Below are 21083 nucleotides of genomic sequence, written 5' to 3' on the forward strand. Positions count from 1 at the left end.
AGCTGAGCTCTGCCGCTGGCTGGAACATTCTTCCTCTAGAAAGCCATTTGACTAATGTCCTCACCTCCTTTAGGCTATTGCTCACATCTCATCTACCGAAAGGCTTACCCCATCTGTCTAATTAAAATGTACTCACCTTCAGTGTTACTTCAGCTCCCCAGCCCCTTATCCTGCTCCATTTTCTCTATTTCTCACAGTACTTATCACTTTCTCTCATACCATATAGTTATTTTTGCTTTTTCCCTCCCTCATTGTTGGATATAAATGCCATGGAACAGAAGTAGTTGTCTCTTTTCTTGTATATCCCAAACCCCTATAACACTGCCTGATGCACAGTAAAAATCTGTTGGAATGAATGACTTAATGAAAATAATGAATAAAAAGGAAAAATGAATGACAAGGGAAAGGCAGACAAGACAAATGCACTTAGAGAGTCAGTGTCAGAGTAGATAGCCCCACTGCCTATTCTGTTAGAAGACATTGACTTTAAAATTTTTCAAATGCTATAGTAAGCCCACCTTTATGTTTTATTTTTGCATTATCCTCAGAAGCCTTGATTTGGTTTGATTAACTTTGAAATCCATCTGGCATGGTCAGAATTGAAATTCTGTAGCTGTTAGTTTTGAATGTTATCATCGTCTCAGATTGTGAACATTTTCCCCAATTTATTTTTAGAGCCTAGATTCAGATTTATCAGATGGACCAGTCACTGTGCAGGAATTTATGGAGGTCAAAAACGCCCTAGTGGCTTCTGAGGCCAAGATACAACAGCTAATGAAGGTGAATAACAACTTGAGTGACGAGCTGAGAATTATGCAGAAAAAGGTAACATGTTAATAAATGCCAGGATGATTGACTCTTTAACCCCCATAGTATAAGGAAGAATCCCAGGTCAGAGGGAAGAAAAAAGTTATTGTAACAGACCTAAAAATCTTTGGGCCAGGCTGTCTTTTTGGAAGCAATATGTACTTGGATATTTCAGATGAAGTAGCTTTCATTAGAAATAAATCCAGAGAAAGCTTCCCAAGTAAAAGCAACCTAGTGTTTGTACCAGTTGTAGTGACACTTGCACTGTTCTGTGCTTCCTGGGATCCTGGGTGCCATTCCATGAATGTGATTCTTCCTATTGCACGTTCTAAAGAATAATCACACCATGAAGACACACAGCAAATGAAAGCCCTGGACAGATGTATGTTTATCAGCATTTACATAGACAAACCCTGCCCCATGCAAGGGGTGCTCTCCCTATTCATTCTTATAAGTTGTTACTCACCCATGCCCTGGCAACCCTGTCCCACGTCCCTGCTTTATTTTTCACCGGTACTTAACCACTAATTTATGATATCCTCAGAGCCTGGAACAGCCACAGAGCAGGTTCTCAATAATATTAGAAAACATTTTGTTTGCAGTAGGCAGGTTTATACACTGGTAAGAAACAATCCCATTTGCTCAGCATTTTCTCATTCACTGCGTTTTGAGAGAGCCAGAAATATATAAATATATTAATCCCTGAAAGGAATGCGACTAACAGTAGCACAGATTTTGCCTCAGATGGGGGGGTTATATATGTAATTCTTTATGAGACTGCTAAGAAAAGGAAGTTGAAAAATTCTAAATTCTGCCTAAGACTTTGTGGGTACTGTTCTCATCATTCTCTACAGAATGAGAACTTGTAACTGGGCCCTTTTCAATGGTACTTCCTAAAGGAAGCCCACAGAACTAAAAAGAGGTCTGTACCCCTCTACTTGTCAGGGAAGTACACTGCAGTGCACCCTGGCCTGGGGCTTGGTCTAGGATTCTTTTGGTGTTGAGTTCTAGATCATTTTTTGAGACCTTTGAGATAAATGGCTCCACCATTTATCCAATTTTAATCAAACACTTGTTCTGTGCCGCGCTGGCCCTGTCTAGGGCTGTTGTGCTGCTGTGAACAAAACAGACCAATAGCCCTTTTACCATAACATACAGGGCTTACACTTCCTCTGTCTTTTTTGAAATATCTTTTGTTTAATGAATTTCGATTTGACCCATTAGTTGAACTAATGATTTTGTTGAGGTGCCTTTTTCTGAAACATGCTGACTTTGCCACTGTAAATCAATTTGCTAAGCATCACCTTTTTTATTCTATAATGCTCCTTTTAGTACTTGTAGAAATGGTCAGAAATAATCTATCTCTGAAAGCAAATGTCTCGAGCTTCTTTAAGAAATGCAGAGTGAAATTATTTGCCATTGCTCATAGATTATCTCCTCAATTCTTAGAAATGTTTTTAAATTCAGAAACTATCGAATTATCTATAACTTTTCATTTCTCATTATACTCCTTCCAAACAAAAAAGTGTGTTTAATTCTTATTAAGAAAAGCATCTCAAATTTACATGAGGACATCTCCCTAAATGTAGAATACTAAAATTTTTAAAAATAGAGACCAGGAACTTGTGCTCATCAAAACACATGCAAGCAAAATCCAGGCTGGATACTTCAGAGGCATGAAAAGCATTAAGATAAAGTTTCAGATTTCAAGGCCTTGTCTAAAACTCCCAAGAGAAGGTTTTTACATAGACAGACACCCTGGTCCTTCATTGACAGGCATGTGTTAGTCATGCTCCTTACTCTATGGACCTCGACCATTTCACTTTAGGATATGGGTTCCCTAATACATAGTTTCTACAGGCACCTTACGCCCATCTGTATCCTGGAACATAGGAATTTGTCACTTTGCAGCTGTTTCTTCTTTGGAGAGGGAGTTGCAGATATAAGTTATACTCTGAAAGCCTTTGTGGTATAGAAGCAATCTATCATTCCTTAGTGGATCGCTCTTTGAGAAAACAGATTGAGGATGTTTCTGTGGCAGAGGTGGTAAGTCAGGCTTTCACAAAAGTTGGGCACTATTAATATAAAGTATGTGAAATATGCTTATTTAGCAAAGATGTATTGATTTTATTTCAAAGTTAATTTATTTATTTATATATATATATATATATAAATATATATGTAGTTGACAAAGTAGTGTGATTTGTATCTGCTCTTTCACATTTTAACAGTTACTTGGAAAAGATGCTAATTAATGAAGAGGAGCAGCCACTATTGGTGTATTTTTCACAGATCGGTGCTTCCTAACTAAAAATTGAAAGTAACTTCTAACACTGGAAACACAATGAGTTTTCCATTGAAAATGTAATGATCTTCTGGTGCAAGTACAGTTGCTTGTGGACTTAAGCCTTGGCCCTGGTGGGGAATTTGGTCAGATTTTACCATCTCTGTCAAAGAGTAGACAGCTGAACTCACACCACACCCAGCTCATAAAGTGTCATGGAAGATGAAGGAGCACCAGAGGGAAAGGACACTGTGCAGACTGGACTCAGTTAATTGTGTTAAAATGCCAGATGCCAAAGAGTAACACGATTCCTTGCTGATCCCTTAACTCTAATTCATCAAACACCATGAAACAGCCTGCATGTGAGGAATGCAAAGAGCATTCAGGGTCTCCAAGTGACAGCGTCTAACTAAAATGGGGTGTTGCCAGGTAGATTAGAGTTTTAAAGCTCACACCATCATGGTCGCAATTTTGGGTGACAAAGCCAAAGGAGAGAGAGGCCACATATTCCGACCCTGGCTGAAAGCTGATCCATCACCAGAGGAAGTGAGCGTGCTACGTGGAGCATTCAAATGAAGATGTTAACATAGTTCAGTAGATCTCCAGTTTTCTTCATGATGTGTTAATATAGCAAACATACCGTGATTCAGTTCCCTCTATTTTTAAAAAAGTGCTAACTTATTTGGAACATCAAGGGTATTATGTAATAAAAACCTGTTGATCATAATTTTTCTTGTTGACTTTTTGGGAAGCAGTAGCTGATCAGATTTTTCATAAACTGAATTTCACTGCCTTTCTTGCTTTGCAGCAATTCCAGTTATCTTTGTGCTGCTTCCATGGTGTCTGCTGGCATTTTTGGCATTTGCAAATTGCTCAGGGCTCCTTTGAAAAGCAAGTTACTTAAGTGATGTCTTAATGATCTCAAGCTCTTGCTAGAAACAGCCTTAGAATAATCCAGAGTCCAGCTTACCTGCAAACATTTCCCAGGCCCACCATGACCAGTCTTTAAGTGATTAGATGTTTCATTTTTAGAAAGTCCAAACTGCAGCATTTCCATATTCAGAAATTAAGCTAGTTAATATACTTAACTGATGAAGTGTGTTGATTGTGTTTCATTCATTCTAGAAAAAAAGAGTTATCATTGATAGTTGCCTTTTACTTTCAACCCAGCTAGCTGTTATTGTTCTTGTTGTTTAAAGCTGGTAGTTATATGCATTTATTTGGTGTTTGCTTTTTCTGCTTGCTGTAGAAAAACACAGTCCCACTGCCAAACATTTCTTTCAGCTTCAAACACTCCAGAGTGAAAATTCGAACCTCAGGAAACAGGCCACAACCAATATATATCAGGTGCAAACTGGTTCTGAGTACACAGATACTTCCAACCACTCTTCCTTAAAGCGACGTCCATCTGCCCGGGGCAGTAGGCCCATGTCCATGTATGAGACGGGATCAGGTCAGAAACCATATCTCCCAATGGGAGAAGTGAACCACCCTGAAGAGAACAGGACAAGACTCCAGCCTTTCCCTGCACACGTAAGTAACATCACTGGCGCTTCCACTGTTCACTCTGTTCAGCCTGACTCTTACATTCCCTCTTCTGAACCTGCATATCCCCACATCTCTGCTTTGCCAATTGTGTACAAGAGTCGTCCTTGTGTTTGCTGTATTAACATGTTAGCAGATGCTTGCGACATTCCCACAAGCACATAGGGCCATTGGCCACAAGTTTTCCAACAAGGCTGGGGATTCTGGCTGTTGTTCAGCTTTTCTCCCCTTTTTCCTCCACTGTATCCATAATATCTTTCCCAGCCAGCCACCAGTATTGGAACTGTTCTTTATAAGAAACTTCCTCCCCCACTTCCAAAACCAAAAACGGATTGTAAAGGTCACCTGCAGAAGTCAGTGCCATCTTCTTCAAGGTAGACAGGTACGTGCCCTGTTATGAACTGGAGGGAGCCCTTAGAATTCAGGGTGCCTTCCCTGCTTATAGTTGGACAGGTGTCATCTATGGCCTGGGCGCACAGGATTCTAGGAGCCCCCAGGCCTCCTCAGCCTCTGCACTTGTGGTCAGCATGCCTGCTTAGCTTCTGCATCCTCCTCCTCCCATTCTTGGAGAAAGAATTGCTGTGTCATTTCATAAGAATGAGGTGTGAAAACTTTACCTCAGTTTTATAAGTGTCGTATTCCAAAGATTGTATTGTGTAACAGGCTGCTAACAATCTTTTTTTATAATGGGATAAGTATTGTGTTGTGAGGTTTTCAAATGTCATGTTTCTTTTGGATTCATTTATTTTTAAAACCTGTTTTGACAAAATATTACAGACGTTTTGAACTTCTGTGATATTTTTCAGAGTAATATTCATCTTTTTGAATGTCAGTTATTTTTTTCAGTCAAATTTTGTAGGGTTTCCAGAAAATTCTCAGAGTAAATGTAAAGGATATGGTCTAGTAAATTAAACCCTGGTTTAATTTTGTCAAGCTTTAGTGTGGTGAAATTATAGTGTTGTTATATTATAATTGAGAGTCCATTACTTCAGCTTTTAAGTTGTTTGAGCTAAACATTCTAAAGTAATTGATTTGATGCATTCGGTGTAATGAGAATGTTATTGAACTAAGTTAAGAATATTTTCGTATAACCGAAAACAGTGTAGGAAAAGCAACTTTTTAAAATTTTCGCAGTATATTTTTTCATTTTAGAAACATTTAGAATATAAGAATCATGTCATTGCAAAAGTTCTGTATCTATACTACAAAGATTGGTAATGTATACCAACTTTTAATCATTCATATAGTTTCTCATTTCATATTATCTGTCCTAATTAAAAAACAAATATTTGCTTAAGGGTATTTTAAAAAACTGTTGGTGAATTTGACGCATTATGCAAGGCATTATATTTTCTGTTATAGAAAAATAGCCATTGATTCCGAGTAATTTCTGAGAGGCATTTCACTAAGGGGTTACACATCTCTGGGCATCTGTCATCGGCTAGCATGGCAGTCAGCCCACCTGTCACAGAAGTTTCAGCACTAATCTCACATAGTAGCTTTTTAGGATTCTTTTACTGAGAAATCTGGGCTGAAGTCAGGGTAGGTGGTAGGTAGGGTTTTTGTTCATTTGTATTTTTCCGAGTGTGTTTCTTTTTCACCTTCCAGATCGGGAGGAGTGCGCTTGTGACCTCCTCTTCATCTCTGCCTTCCTTCCCCTCTACACTTTCCTGGTCGAGGGATGAAAGCACCCGAAGGGTTAAGTACACTCTGAATGGTCTGCTCTATGGAGGAGGGGCAGTGCTCCTGGGCGCTTTGTGCTTCTGGCCCTCCTGTCCTCTGTCATGCATGAGACAGCACTTCCCTCCTGGTGTCTCACAGCACAGCAGCGTGCACAGACACAGACACACACACACATGCACGCATGCCTGTAGGAGGCAGCCTGCCTTTTGTCTAACTCCACATTGCCCAGTTTCAATTACTATTTAACGAAATTTTCAATTCACCCTATAACATTTATTCTGAGCATACTGTCTTTTTAAACAATCAGAAAATTAGCTGGCTGCTGGTTAAATATTGTAATTGGGCGAATCTGTCAAATTTGTTTAGAGCTTTAGTTATCAAATTAAAACTAGTATGTTTGGACTAACTAAAACACTAGGACGTCATGCTTTTTTTAAAACCTCTTGACATATTTTATGTCAGCACCATATTCGACAAACCAAGGTTTTGCAGTCCCTGCATCTTACGTCAGCATTACAACATAAAGCAGCATTGGAGGTGCAGGCAGCCATTAATATGAAGCTATTCACTTTATTGGTCAAGTCCAGCTTTCTGATGTATAACTTACATTCCCAGTAACAGTACATGATTCAGGTATGCTTCTTTAAGAGTAGCCAGGCAACAAGTATTTATTAAGCACCTCCTCCATACCCAGCCTTTTGGTAAGTCAGTGAAAGGGTCTTAGGGACTTAGATGACATCCCTGTTCCCAAAGGCACTGTCAGTTTAAAAAATACTTTCTTGCATGAAGAGTACATGACAGCAAGCTGGGGAAGTCGTGGAAAGTTTGAAGAACTGCATTCAGGTCTTGGCTCTCTCTTTTTTTTTTTTTTTTTTTTTTTTAAACAAAAGGGGAATGCAACTAAGGCGAGAGGAGAGAAAGTACCTTCAGAGACAAGTGGGATTTGCACTTGGCCTTTGTCCATTCTTCTACATCAGTAGGAACAATGGAGAATAGTTCTCTCCCACTGCCAGTCCCATAAGTCTCATCAAGTCCCTTTGGGTGTTCTTTTCTGCACTTTTGAAGTAGTCTATTAAAAAGAATTCTTGGTATATGATAGTTAATCTTCTGAGCAGTCCTGAAATGGAACTGCAGTGTTTTTATTACAACATTTTAGTTAAACTAAGGGACAGTTAATAGAAATGAAATACCTCATTTGAAATTTCGTTAAGAGTCAAGTAAACTTCTTTTGTCCAGTGAAATTTCTTAAAAAAATTTTTTTTTGTTACTTTTGAGAATCATTGCAAGGACTGCTTGCTGATAAGTTTATACAAGATTAGCAATTAAGTCATTTAAATTGATAATCTTGATTGTTCCTGACAACTTCTTATGAGTTTAGATTTTTATGGAAAACTGCAACTCTATTAAGTAAACTGAACCAGCACCAGCTATATGGTAACTTTTCTATTAACAGCTTTGAGAGAGCAGCACTTTTAACTAATAGATCTTAGCTCTGCATGTTTACAGTAATTTTCACAAAATTAAATGCTGGCTAATTTGAAATCCTGTACATATATTTTGTTCAATGATGAAGGACTTAATGTGTAAGTAACTGATTTCCTGGGTGGTTACTGCTATACATTGTTTTCACTACTTGAGAAACATTTCCTGAGTACTTTTATTAGATATATGAGTTATTACTCGTCTAAAATTTTAAATGAAACTTGGTACTTTTGATCATTGTGGGGTAATGCATTTGATTTGTAAGTATCAAATTTACATTAAAGAGGGCAAAATGATCTATTATAAAAATGTGAGATTTCCTGGGCTAATTCTGTTTTCTAGATTTTTCCACTAGAGCAGCTCTGGATGAATTTTCCAGAATAATTATTTAAATGCAAGTTTTTTATATTACATTTATGTATATGTATGTGTGTATGTACACATACATATGCACTCATCCATATGTGTGTGCATGTATATATAAAAACTAAAGGAAAAGAAATTTAAAGATTAGTCATACATTCCCTACGAAAGGTAAGGTGGATTTTTGTTTTGAGGGCTTTTGGGGATCACCTCTGGAAGAGCCTGGTTTCACTGTTCCCTATACTGGATACGGTGCCTGCCTTTGGTCTTCCATCTAGACTTCCAGTTGCCAGTATCTCATTGATTGATTCATAAAGCCAGATCAAAATAAGGCAGCAAGTGAAGAATAACTGCTTGCTGGTAAGAGATATAAACAAAGGGATCTTACAAGTTGTAGATTTTACAGAACTTAGCTTTACAGACTCTCCATATGGCTCCAAGCTAACACTTTTAATCATGTGCCAGATCACCGTATTGAATTTAGGAGCCCAGTGCAAGTGTTTTTTTATGTTCAAGTAGCTAGGACCAAATAGATCATTTGGGAGGAATGCGAAAGACCTCAGCAGACAGAGAAAGAGAGCATTTGCCCTGGGAGAGGAAAGAAAAAGGCCATGGGGCTATAAAAGCAAAATGTGATGTGAATAAGTAGTCTTTCCCCGCCTGAGGGCTGGCTGCCTTGCCTATCTGGGTAGGTCCTTCAGAGAGCCAGGCAGCATTATCAGTAAGGAGCAAATATTAGATTTTAGGTAGACTTTCTCAAACTGACATACTTTAAAGTAGCCACTCTTTTGGATGAACTGTAGGTCCCCATATGTTTAAAAGGGCTCTTAATTTACAGTTGGCCTTTGAACAACACAGGGGTTAGGGGCACCAACCGCCTCTGCTTTCGAAAGTATGCTTATAACTTAAAGTGAGCACTTCATGTATGCAGATATTCAACTACAGGTTGACCCTCGAATAATGTGGGTGTGAACTGCATGGGGTCAGTTGAACTGCGCAGGTCCCTTGAAAACAATTTGCATGTAAATGGGTCCGTGCAGTTCCCACCTACATTGTTCAAGGATCAGCTATACACCTATATCTTTAGCAACATTTTATTGTAGCATCAATAAAATTCCTTAGTCACATGTTGGATTAACTTGTATTAAATTCAAGGCACAGAGCTGGCAATAGTTTATATTTGTATTTTGCAAGGCATTCAGTTTAGGTTTTAAATCAGCTTTCACTGATTTCTGTTCTAGATAAAGAAATTCTCAAAAAGTATGAATAAAACAAATACTGAGGCAAAATTATTTTTATTAAACATTCCGGAATTAACATAACCCCCGTCAAAGGAATGTGGTTCTCTTCAAATTTTGTCACTCTGGGAGGCCCTGTACTTAGCAGTGCTGCCATTTGCTCAGAATAGTCTTAGGATTCCTCTTTTGAATCTGTCCCTTCTTTCAATCTCCACAGTTGTACCAGATCTTTGTATTTTGAGGGTTAGATGTTTTGGGAAACTATCTAGCAGTTGGAAACCCAGTGTCACACTGAGTTAACCCATTTTGATTCACAAACAACATGTGGCAATAAATTAACAATACTGTTTTTTTGTGTGTGACTCACGTAAACTATCTCTGAGGTTAGTTCTTAGAGAGCCATACATGTTTTGAGCAGAGGTGATCCTCAGAGCCCCAGGCGTGGAATACAGGAGACAGCAGGAGACAGGAGACTGAGGTTCTTGGTTATGTTTTTCTCCTGACTCTGTGGCCTCGGGTAAGTCATTCTCATTTGGTATTAAACTAGATAATCTGCAGGTAGCTTCCAGTGCTAAAGGTCTATGAGTATGTAAGTGCTGGCATGTTTGTTATTTAAATAGGTCTCATTATAGTAAACTTGTATTCCTTAAAGAACTAAATGTGGGTGTGCTGCCTTGTGTGTCTGTTAGTTTGTACAAAGAATCTATTTATGGAGTAGCCACTGAGCCAAGAAGAAAATGGTGCAAAGAAGGAAAGAAACCATTCTGGATCCACTGTTCATCTTTTACTAAATTTTCAATAAAGGATTGGCTCCTGTCCCAAATGAGATCTGGGATATGAAAGCCGTGTAGCCTAACAGGTAATGATTCCTGGGGAAGGTCCCCAACAAATGTCTTGTACTGTAAACTAATGGGGGTCACCTTTTCTCTCTTGTAGGCATCCAGGCTGGAGAAGCAGAACAGCACACCTGAAAGTGACTATGACAACACTCCCAATGACACGGACCCAGATGACATGGGGTACATCTGCAGGAAGGATGTACCGGGGGTTGGGCTCTTAAACCAGAGACCTAGCAGGCCGTGGTTAGGAGGTGCAGTTCATCACCTGCACCCCTTTTATCTATTTTCAGACCCATAAGATCTTAAAATATTAAGGCATAAGTTCATAGTTCACACCTCTTCTCATTTCACATTATTGCCACAGGGGACTTTTTTTCTTTTATCGACATACTATACACATGTCTCGGTCTCTGTAATGCACTTAAAATCAGTACTTCCCTTTAGTCGATGTTAGGTTAAAGTCTGCATTTGTACCCCAAGGAACTGGCTCAATTAGGAATGGATTTATAATGACACACCTTCCCTCTTCCAGTTTTTCTCTTCCTTTCTCCATCTTTACCCTTTCTACGGGAGTCATATTTTCCAGCCCTATAGTAGAATAAAAGCCTCCATATGAGTTGTGGCTGCCTGTTGATGAAACAGCCTTACCATGAGTCTCCTGCCAGACAGGATAAAGGAAACCACAAAAGCAGCATACTTGTGCACTCAGCAAATGCACATGCAGTGGCTCGTAGAAGCAGAGAAGCAGCTGATAAACACCTGTTGCATTTAACCACTTCTTTAATATTCACAGGTCAAGCAGGAAGGGAAGGCAGAGGAGTATGGTGTGGCAAGGTGATGGCTCAGTACCAGATACGGCAGACCCCCTAATGGCCCCAAGCCCCATTCTCCCCAGCACCGAAGACGTCATCCGGAAAACCGAGCAGATCACCAAAAACATACAGGAGCTCTTAAGAGCTGCCCAAGAAAATAAACACGACAGGTAAGGGGGCTTGAAAATTCTGCCTGGGAGAATGTATGTACGTGCTCTGAAGAGATGCTGCTCCAGTTATGAACAGGGATTTTTTTTTCAGTATGCTGATTTTAAAAGTTTTTGAACATTGCAGGTTTACGTAACAGGCTCAAGAACAAACTTTTAAATTTGGGGGGTTTTTTACATCGTATTTTCAATTTCATCTTGTTATGAAGTGCTCTGAAAATAAATGTCTCTTGAAATAGAATTGCAGCGTAGTTGGGGTAGTGATATTCCTAGTTCTAGATGCAGAGGGCAGAGAAGCTACCTGAGAACTTGTAGTTGATTTTTTCCACCACTGCTGCTGCCTGTGATCTCCTTAGCTAGGAAGAAGTTTGCTGACAGAAAGTATCCTGAAATGAACCTGATTTCTTATCTGTCTTTTGTGTGCGTATGTGCTTACATATGTGTGAACATCTAAAAAACAAGCAGTTTACAAATAAAAGTTGATCAAATCACTACCCAAGTAACTCTGCTCATGAAAAAAGAGTCTGCTCACTCCGAGCAGAACCATATCCAGCAGCGTTACTTCTTACCATAGGAAGGGGACTGGCTCTTGTTCTAACTCTTTTGTCCTCTAAGAACTTTGGGTAAGCTGTTAACTGTCCTGGGTGTTGTCCTAGTTTCATGTGGCTGGCCTAATCTGGACACACTCGTGAAACATTGTTTAACATCATACTATCAAGTTTAAGAAAGTGACAGAGTTTGATCAAAACCCAAGAACAATCTCATTCTTTTCATTAGGTCAGCAGAGTTTAGGGCCCTCAGTGAAGAACTTCTCATTTCGTGCCTTGCACAAACAAAAGTTGTTCAAGGACCGCAGTACTGCTCCTTCTTTCTCCTCTCTGTTCTTTCCATGTAAAGATGCACTGGTCTCTTTCGCGTTCTTCGCATTCCTGTCCCTGCCATGCTAACCTTCCTTTTACTGTCTTTTCTCTTTTTTTATACAACTCAGACTTCTCCCAGTATCATTATTTCCCACTGGGTAGGAAAGGAAGAGTTAATGTTTATTGAAGAATAAGAGTCTTCATGGCTGGACCATTAGAGGATCATCAGAGAAAAAGAGGGACCTGCACAATTTCTCAGCTTCCAAGAAAATGATAGAACTATTTATCGCCCTCCTTACACAGGCATCCTCTTTATCATGCACCTTTCATGCATCACATGCTACAGGTGTTTAGTTCCTCTGCTCAATACAACTCAGTCTTGGCAACAAGCAACTTCATTATCTTATTACTAGAGCAAAATATTTCAGCTTTACCAGTACAGTCTTTAAAGTAATCTTGATACCAGATGAACTCCTTTCCTGGTGTTCTCTCACCATTGAACAATGTGCTTTACTTTTCATTTCCTCCAGTTTAGAAGTGCTATGCTTATATTTCAAACTAAAAAAAAAAAAAAAAATGTGCTTATGTAGCATTGTTCTCTTTGATAGTTGTCAAAAATATAAATATCTGCCCATTTCTGGCTTCAAAGATTGTGATATGGTGCTTGGTACAATTTGGGGAATTGAATTTTTTTTTAATGTACGATTTCATTTACAATATGATTTCTTTTTTTAAGACTGTGAAAGAATCAATCTCTCTCTCTCTCACGCGCGCACGCACGCACACACACACACACACAGAATTACACAGTTCAGGATTACTACATACTATGCACAAAAGGAAGGATAATTTGAAGTTGTGAACATGAACTCCCTCTGGTAGAGGAAGACTTTCCTAGTAACCTGTGTGTACTTTCTTTTATGGCTTACTGAAGACTTTCTAAAATGTCTTGTAATGAATGATGTTTTGAGAGATATCCTTAGAAAAACTTTCTTCTCTATATAGCAGGGGGAAAGGATGAATCATATTTCTGAGTCAGAATGAAAACCCTACCCAGAAAACATAAAACTCTTCAGCGTGGTTCTCAGTTAATGTGATATTAATGGACATGCTGGTTCAAGATACATTGATGTCCGATAGAGTGGTCGCCTTTTTCTCTTTCTGTCTGTGTGACCAGATGGGTTGTTGCCCTTTCACGTTTGTAAGTTAAATAACTCATGCATTGGCATTTTTGTTATTACATGGTATATGGTTCTAATTGCTCACAAAGGTAAAAGGATCTCCCATTTGAAGGCATTTTGGGATAATATAAACCATTTTCTTAAAATGTAATGGTTTTGTTAAAATGTAGGCAGTCTTCATTAAAATAGTTTTGATGCTGGTTTTCTTACAAGATGAAGTACAGAGGTTGCTGATGACAGTCTACACAGAAGTCAACTTCAAGACTTAAAAAATTGGGAAAGAATGTCACTTGAGGGCTTTAAGTGCTAGGCTGGATGCTGAATGACATTCAGTTCTGTATCTTAGAAGGGAAATTTTAAAACACACCACGTGAGTCTTGTATAAGACTAAATCTCTACATTCACACTGTATTTCTCAACACAATAAAATAAAAACAGGCCCCTAAAGTGCTTTTCCCATGTCCAGTTTCCCTCCTGGGCTCTGTGGGTCACCTCTAGAAGCAAAACCCAGGCCTGGTGGCAATTTAAGAACTGTCACTTAATACTATCTTCAATTTGTTTTTGTCTCTGCACCTTTTAACACATACTACTCAGGGCAGAACCTTAAAATTTTTAAGGTACAGCAAACATGCCCCATATGTTGCTTGTCACAGTACTAAGTATAAGAATTCTGAATGAAACCAATGTCTCAATTCTTCCAGTTCTCATCACCTAAGAAGTCAGAATCACCAGTCATCAGTGAAAAGAGGCTTGCTGTAAAAAAAGATGTGAATCTATTACCTCTCTGATTCTGGGAGAGGCCTGTGGTGTGGCAGTGAGAGTTCTGGGCTCAGACGTTTTATGGCCAGGGTTAAGCTAAGCTCTCTTACCAACTGTAAGACTTTGGACAAGTTCTCCATCTCTCCAGGACTCAGTTTCTTCATTTGAAAAATAGGTTTGTTAATAGTACCAACCTCATAGGGCCGCTGGGAGAATTACATGAATTTCTGCGAAGCACTGAGAAGGGAACCTGGCATGTAGCCAGTGCTCCCTTCTCATGCTGTCATCTTAGGGGCCCTTAAGGAGGCCATGTGACCTAGAAGAAAGGATGAGGACAGGTAAATTTAATGTGCTTTGTCTTTTTTGAGTTTGTCAACAAACAAAATGTTGACTGAGCTTGTAGCATTTTATTACAAAGTTACGGCGACCTCATGAGGAAGTGGTAGATAAGTGTTTGAACAAGTATATGAAGCTGACCCCAGTGTTTCCTCATTATTCAAAGTAAAACTTTTGACACCCCAATTCAAATGCATTGAATGGAAGGAATTTAGAAGTGTCTATTGGTTAAAAGACATGTGGGTGTTGAGGTGTAGGCTCCATTTCTAAGGAATATATTTCAGTCCTTTATTTTTAACTTCTGGGGCCTCTTTGCATGGAAATCCCTGTTTCACTTTCGAGAAATTGGGAAGATGAAACACATGAGAAATAAATGTCCAAGTTGAGGAGGAGTGAGTATCATTATAGATTAACTGTTTTGCGGCCTCACCTGGCTAGTAGTGTATGATGCCTGTGTTTCATACTTGGAGACTTTTTATCAGATTGAATAAACTTTCAAAAAAACATGGGACCCTGCTTTAAAACCAAGTGCCTTCTGTTTGTGTGGGATCCACAGCAGGCTGGCTGTGGCCTTAATTCTTTCATTCAGAACACATCAATGGAACCTGTGCTAGCCCCTGAATGTTCTCTGTCTCTGAATTATTTTTACTGTCTTTGAATAACCCCTTCAATATTTTTGCAGTTATATTCCCTGCTCAGAGAGGATACATGTAGCTGTTACAGAAATGGCAGCATTGTTCCCCAAAGTAAGTCACTTCCTACTTGCTTGGTTCAGATCCTTTTAAATGAACTGCAAGAAATTTCTTTATGACTTTCACATCATCTTAATTTTGTTGTAGCACAGAGTCTTAAATATGCGAATAGTCATATGTCATATAGGGCATTGAAACATTTTTCTTCTACATGGATATTGGTTTTAATAAGACAATAATGTCAGAGCCCAAAAAGCAAAGCATTAATAGAATAAAAATTTATCTGGAATATTTCACCCAAGTGGATTAATGTTAATTAATATTAATTAATATTAATTAAAAACTGCCTCAGAATAGCACATACTACTAAAACGACACTGCACGCACTTTGACCTTTGAGTTAGAGTGCTCGAGCATCTCTCAAACTGTGGTTTGCAATGCTTTCAAGTGTTCTGAGCACCTCCTTTGAAAAAGTGCCAAAAATAGCTGTTCACTGGGGAATCGGCTAAATTGTTTTCAGAGGAATGCTTATCTCTGCTCTTGGATGTCCACCCTGCAGTTCATGGTGAACAGCTGTGTTTTCTGTTTAGAAGCCCAAGTCTGACATGTTGAGGACTTCCCTTCGCCTACTGACATCCAGTGCCTACCGACTTCAGTCAGAGTGCAAGAAAACCCTCCCGGGGGACTCAGGTCCGCCCACGGACATCCAGCTGGTCACACAGCAGGTCATCCAGTGTGCGTATGACATCGCCAAGGCCGCTAAACAGCTGGTCACTATCACCACCAAAGAGAACAACAACTGAATAGTAGAGTGCTGGCCCTTCTATTTTCTAGGCTTTTCAAAGTCCGGTTTCAAATTTAAACATGGAACTCATCCAATTTTTATAGAAACAAACATTTAATGAAAGTTTAAAACTTTAAAAAAAAAACTCAGTATTATTTTTGCATGTTTTCTAACAGATTTTCAACTATTAATTTAACCCACTTGCCTTATTTTTGTGCCTGTTTGCCAGTTTACTTTCTGATGTTCTATTGTGCTGTTAGTGAGTGTCCAGTTAATGATCATAAACATCCAAAAGCATAGCTTCATTGTTTCAAGTTTGTTAGAATTCTTCCAGCCCTTTAAACTCCTTGACTATGGTTAAAACTATAAATGAAATAATTTTTAGTGAAACATTTTCTTGAGAGAGTTGGGTTTAAAAAAAAAAAAAATGTTTCCTACCAAGCATTGTGCAATAAGTGAATTTTCTACCCTATTGCAAGAATCTCTAAGTTTGGAATATCTCTAAGCATCTATGTAGACACAGGATTTTGCCACTTTCTAAAAATAGTATAATGGTCTCTCTTGAAAGGAAACAGTGAATTGTTCCATTTCTTTTAACTGTTCTATCATGTCAGATGTTTTTTAATTTTTCTATCTTGATATTCTCTTTCTATTTTACTATCATCCTGAAGTCTCTGTGGCATCACATAAGCACTCATCCTCCACGTCGTGTGACATTTGGCCATGTCCAGGTAGGCACACCACCACATTGTCACGCATAGTCCACTCCTCTTGCCTTATCACAGGAAACCTGACGTTTCATTCCAGACGTACAGCAAAGAGGAACATCAGTCCACAGGCCATAACTCATTCTCGACCACTTCGTTCCACTATCATTGCCATAAACCAAGGAAAGAAAGAATCTACTCCCTGACCTTGTATTGTACCTCTCATCCAAAACTCGCTTACTCCTTTAACCACTTCACATAGCTTGTTTCCTTGAAGGACTTCTTATAAGGTAAGATTTATACAACCATCTGAGTTTGTTTCTCCTCCATTACCTCACTGGTACTTAAAAATTAGACATCGACTTTCAAGAATTCCTTAGAGTCAACTAACTGACTATTTACTATCCCAAAGCTATGAAAGAGTAGATTTAAGTTCTGGAACATACTGAGTTTGTTTTCTCAGTTGCTCAAGAGACCTTTCTTGTTCTGAATGCTAAAACATATTCCTGTTCCTGCTTAGTGCAGCAGTTTTTTGTGGGTGTGGCTCAGACCCTGACCTAGACCAGAGGGGCCAGGCAGTAGTGACAAAGATGAATGAAGTGAGCCAGGTGCAAAAATGGGCTTGGGGTTGCCAGAGCTTTCATTTCTCAAGAGACCCCAGAAATCTGGATGTTTTTTGTGCTATCTTTGTTTCTAAATGTTGGCGACTGATGTCAACATTTTCAAGTACACATGTGGGAGAGCTGTGTTCTCTAGCCTGCCAGCTCACAGCCTCTGCCCTGGGTCCCTGTAGACTGCAGTGTGAGGGCCTGGCTTCCCTGGCCACACCTGGTTTGGCCTCAGCCTTACCTGGAACGTGGCCACCCTACCTTGTGTTAAATTGCTGTTTGTCCTTGTTTTACCCATATATTCTGTCCCATAGTGCTCATTTACACATGTGAAGGAGTCAAAATAATCAAAGTTGCCTAAATACATGCTAAATGAGCCTGTATTTTCACAGAACTGTTTGATTCACAATCACCTTTGTAGCTTGACCGTAAGCTGTTATGAAAGGAGCACCGCGATGGTGTTTGGTTTACCGAGTCACTGTGTGTGGATGCTTTTGCCAAGTTTTGCTACACTGAGTAGCATGGGGAAAGGGTCCACATCTCCAAAAGACTCATCCACTTGCTTGTCTGCACAACCCTAAGTGCCATGCTCCCATCAGATGACGAGGGAATGCCTTCTCGAAGGATGTCTTCTGCTTTTAAGTTCAAGCACCATCTGCAAGTACTTAGCTGTCCCTCCTCTTTTTTGCAAACACCTGCCCTTCTGTTGGCCCACGTGGGGTCTTCGGGAAAGGCCCAGCAGCCTTGAGTTGGTGTCCTTGGCCTCCTGGGGGGACAGGTTTCTGAATAACGAGTCATCTGTAGTGGATGAAGCAGTGTCTTCACTTGAGTATTCAAAGTCCTGCGATGGAGGACACTGTTTCTGTGCCCCTAGAGAAAGTCAGGGAATGTGGGGACTAACAAAGCATTTCAACAATTGTAAGAACACCGCAGAAATGTGCTCTGTTAACCTACAGTGCCAAAACTCTGGAAAGAAGTTCCCAAGTGGAGTGACGTGCGGTGACAGGAGGGCTGCAAGTCTTCCTTCTCTTTAAGTGCCCTGCACATTTCCTCAGTCTCATCTGAGATCTGGTGTCGGAAGTTCTCTGGTCCTGTTGGCAAATCGCACCTTGTCTGAACGGTTGTTCACTGCCTTTTGCACATGGGTTCCATAGCCTTGCACTAATGCCTGTGTTCTGTAATGTCATTATTTTGCCCTTTATTCTCAAATCCTCCCCCCCCCCTCCCCATAGCTGGTAGGACAGAGGTGCACTTTACAAAACTGGCACTTGCTGAAGAGGAGACAGCTCCACCCCTAAGCTCCTTTAACTGATGTCATCTTCTGCCTCAAAATGCAAATAGTTCTTATTTGCCAAAGAACACTGAATTTGGGCCCAAAGATCGAATACAGCACTTCATATAATTGGAACTGTAAACGCACAACTCGGGAGCTGTTATCCAATTCCTCAAGCAATTTAAGCTGTAGAATCAAGAGTGAGACTAGCATATGTTTGTCCTCCACAGCAACTGTGAGCTTTCCAAACAATTTTCGTTCTTTCCTCGTCCCAGTTGAAGGTCACCCTTGTCTTTACAAAGGAAAATGCTGCATAGGAAAAATGAAATGCCTTGTATTCAAATGTTTTATCCATGTCACCCATTATTCTGTACTTATTTTTCATTTTTATTGTACATTCTATTCCTGTAATTATTGTACAACCCTTTAAGCATTGTAAAATTGTTTTGGAATTTGTGCCTGCTAGTTATGCAATAAACAGGCTCTTTAAGTGTCTTTGTGGTAATTCTGTTTCCCATCAATTAGTTGATATTTACAGATACTCTGTCAAAGTTCCGAGAAAGTTCTCACATAACCCCATTTTTAATGAGACAGTATTGAATATGCTTTCACCCTGAACACTGTCAGTTTACAGGAATGATGACCTTTTTCATCCTTTGAGCTTAGCAGATAGCTTTATTAAAAGAAATCCTGCATCAGGATATCAGTTCCAGGTATCTTATCATGATATATTTACTTCTTAAGTTTAATTTTTTAAATTCAGCGAAAGCCAGCCAAGCACAAGTGATCTGGTTGTGGTGTTAGTTTAGTCTCTTAAGGCCACCGGTCTCTTAAACTTTCAGAACAAGGCCCGTCGTGCAGATTCACATGAGAGGCTATAGAATATAGATTTATACCTGAGTTCATCAGAACCACCCTCAGTCCCCAACAGTTGTCTTCTTGGAGAGGTGTCTTGGGGCTCTTCTCCCAAACAGAAGGAAAGGTGGGATAGGACCTTGTCATCACAGGTGTCTTTCCAAGCAAGAAGTCTGGGGAAGATGGAACATGTTCACTGTGTGTTACATCTTGTCTGAGGACCCAGTACTAGCTGATCAGACCCACCAGCTCATACTCAGAAGCTCCTCTGAGGGCAGGATTTCTCAAATGAGCCAGCATATAGCCAAAAGGGCTCGCTGAAACACAGCTAACAATTCATCTCTGGTTCAGTAGCTCGGGGGTTGGGGATTGGGAGTTGCATTTCTAACACGGTCCCAGGGGATGCTGCTACTGCTGGCTGAGACCACACTCTGTAAAGCACTGCTGTAGACTATTTCCAGGCTCCCCTTCCCCCCATGTGGCTCCTTTTAAACATGTTTTTATGATAATTCTAATTACGACTAGCATTAATCAATTAGTCGCTGTGCTCCAGACACTGTGCTGGGTGTGAAGCAAGAGGAGTTAGTTCCTGTTGTACAGATGAGGAAGTTTACATTCAAAGGGGTGAAGTCCCACATCAAAAGAAGAGGGGAGTGTGTGAGTTACCGTTAGTCTACTTTGTCTTAATCAGCCAAGTGGGTTTTCATGACCTTATTAGGGTCTGTGATAAGGAATCCCAGAGAATGTGGCCTCATGTGGAGGTGAAATTTCGGGGCAGCTACATTCCCCTGACGCTCTAGATCAGAGTAGGCCACTGGGTGATATGTGACTATGTGAATATGTGGCTTTATTGGATAAATGGGGCACAGGCTGCATGTGGACCTTAAGTGGAGACTGTCTCGTCTTTGAGCCCCAGGCACCAGAATCCCTCCAGCACCTGTTGAGTGACCAACTGGAAAGGCTGTCTTCTGGCTCTAAGGTACCTGGAGCAGCACCTTCCTATCCATGGGGCTGAGTCGGGGTGGCCTCACCACAGGGTCGGCTCAGACCTGAGGGTGACCCACTGCCTAGCAGGCTGTGTGCAACACTGTCCAGGAGCCAGTCCCTGTGGCCTATAGATGGCAGGCAGAGGAGACCATGGTCCCCACCTCTGCCAGCCAGCTTCTAGCCAGAAGTCAGAGCCACACGAGGTGGGTCAGATTCTTTAATTACTTTACAGGAGTAATGCGAGCTCTCCACAGAATAGGTCCCCAGGGGAGGGGCCCCTGGGGACGGGAGAGGCCTTTGTGAACCCTTGCTTCATCCTGTCCGACGGCCATCTTTCCTCTTCCACACCCAGGCACTTACACAGCTTTCTGACTGCACTGTCTTCCCGGGCCCTCAAACTGTCTAAACCAGGGGTCCCTAAGACCTGGAGTGTGGACCAGGCAGCACAGCAGGTGGTGAGCGGCTGGCAAGCCAGTGAAGCTTCATCTGTATTTGCATCCACTCCCCAGCACCAGCATCACTACTTCAGCTCCACCTCAGATCATCAGTCATTAGATTCTCACAGGAGCACCGGTCCCTGATGCCAAAAAGGTTGGAAACTGCTGGTGTAAACATACTAGGAACCTCTCAGCCCCATTTCTCCCAAACACAGCTTTTCTTTGAGGACCCACACTTCTCTCCTCCAAAATCTCTCTTCTCACCCCTCACGCCTTCCCAACACCTTCCCTTCTTGGAACTCATTTTCCCCCTTTTCTCTCTTCTGTCTCAGGCCCCCCCATCCCCCTAGACCTTATAGAATGGACCTCTCTGTCCTGCCGCAC

The 21083-nt window shown here is 40.5% G+C and overlaps 1 protein-coding gene across 10 annotated transcripts in view; it reads left to right on the forward strand.

Moving 5' to 3' along the window:
* The window catches only part of GIT2 (GIT ArfGAP 2), a 46234-nt gene extending 27319 nt beyond the window's left edge, over nt 1-18915 (forward strand). For 2 of the 10 annotated variants that reach the window (XM_039861916.1, XM_039861915.1), the window contains exons 14-20: nt 676-825; nt 4376-4624; nt 6245-6334; nt 10339-10421; nt 11035-11223; nt 15039-15102; nt 15639-18915. In XM_039861916.1, the coding sequence (XP_039717850.1) occupies nt 676-825; nt 4376-4624; nt 6245-6334; nt 10339-10421; nt 11035-11223; nt 15039-15102; nt 15639-15851 (1038 nt within the window). In that variant the 3' untranslated portion in view covers nt 15852-18915. Of the gene's footprint in view, nt 1-675; nt 826-3038; nt 4188-4375; nt 4625-4900; nt 5019-6244; nt 6335-10338; nt 10422-11034; nt 11224-15038; nt 15103-15638 lie in introns of those variants that run through there. The other 8 variants (XM_039861921.1, XM_039861920.1, XM_039861917.1 and 5 more) reach the window with 7 other exon arrangements.
* The last annotated feature ends 2168 nt before the right edge of the window (nt 18916-21083 follow it).

This window comes from Pteropus medius, unplaced genomic scaffold, assembly GCF_902729225.1.
Source record: "Pteropus medius unplaced genomic scaffold, Ma_sr-lr_union100, whole genome shotgun sequence".
In the NCBI taxonomy this organism is placed as follows: Eukaryota; Metazoa; Chordata; class Mammalia; order Chiroptera; family Pteropodidae; genus Pteropus; species Pteropus medius.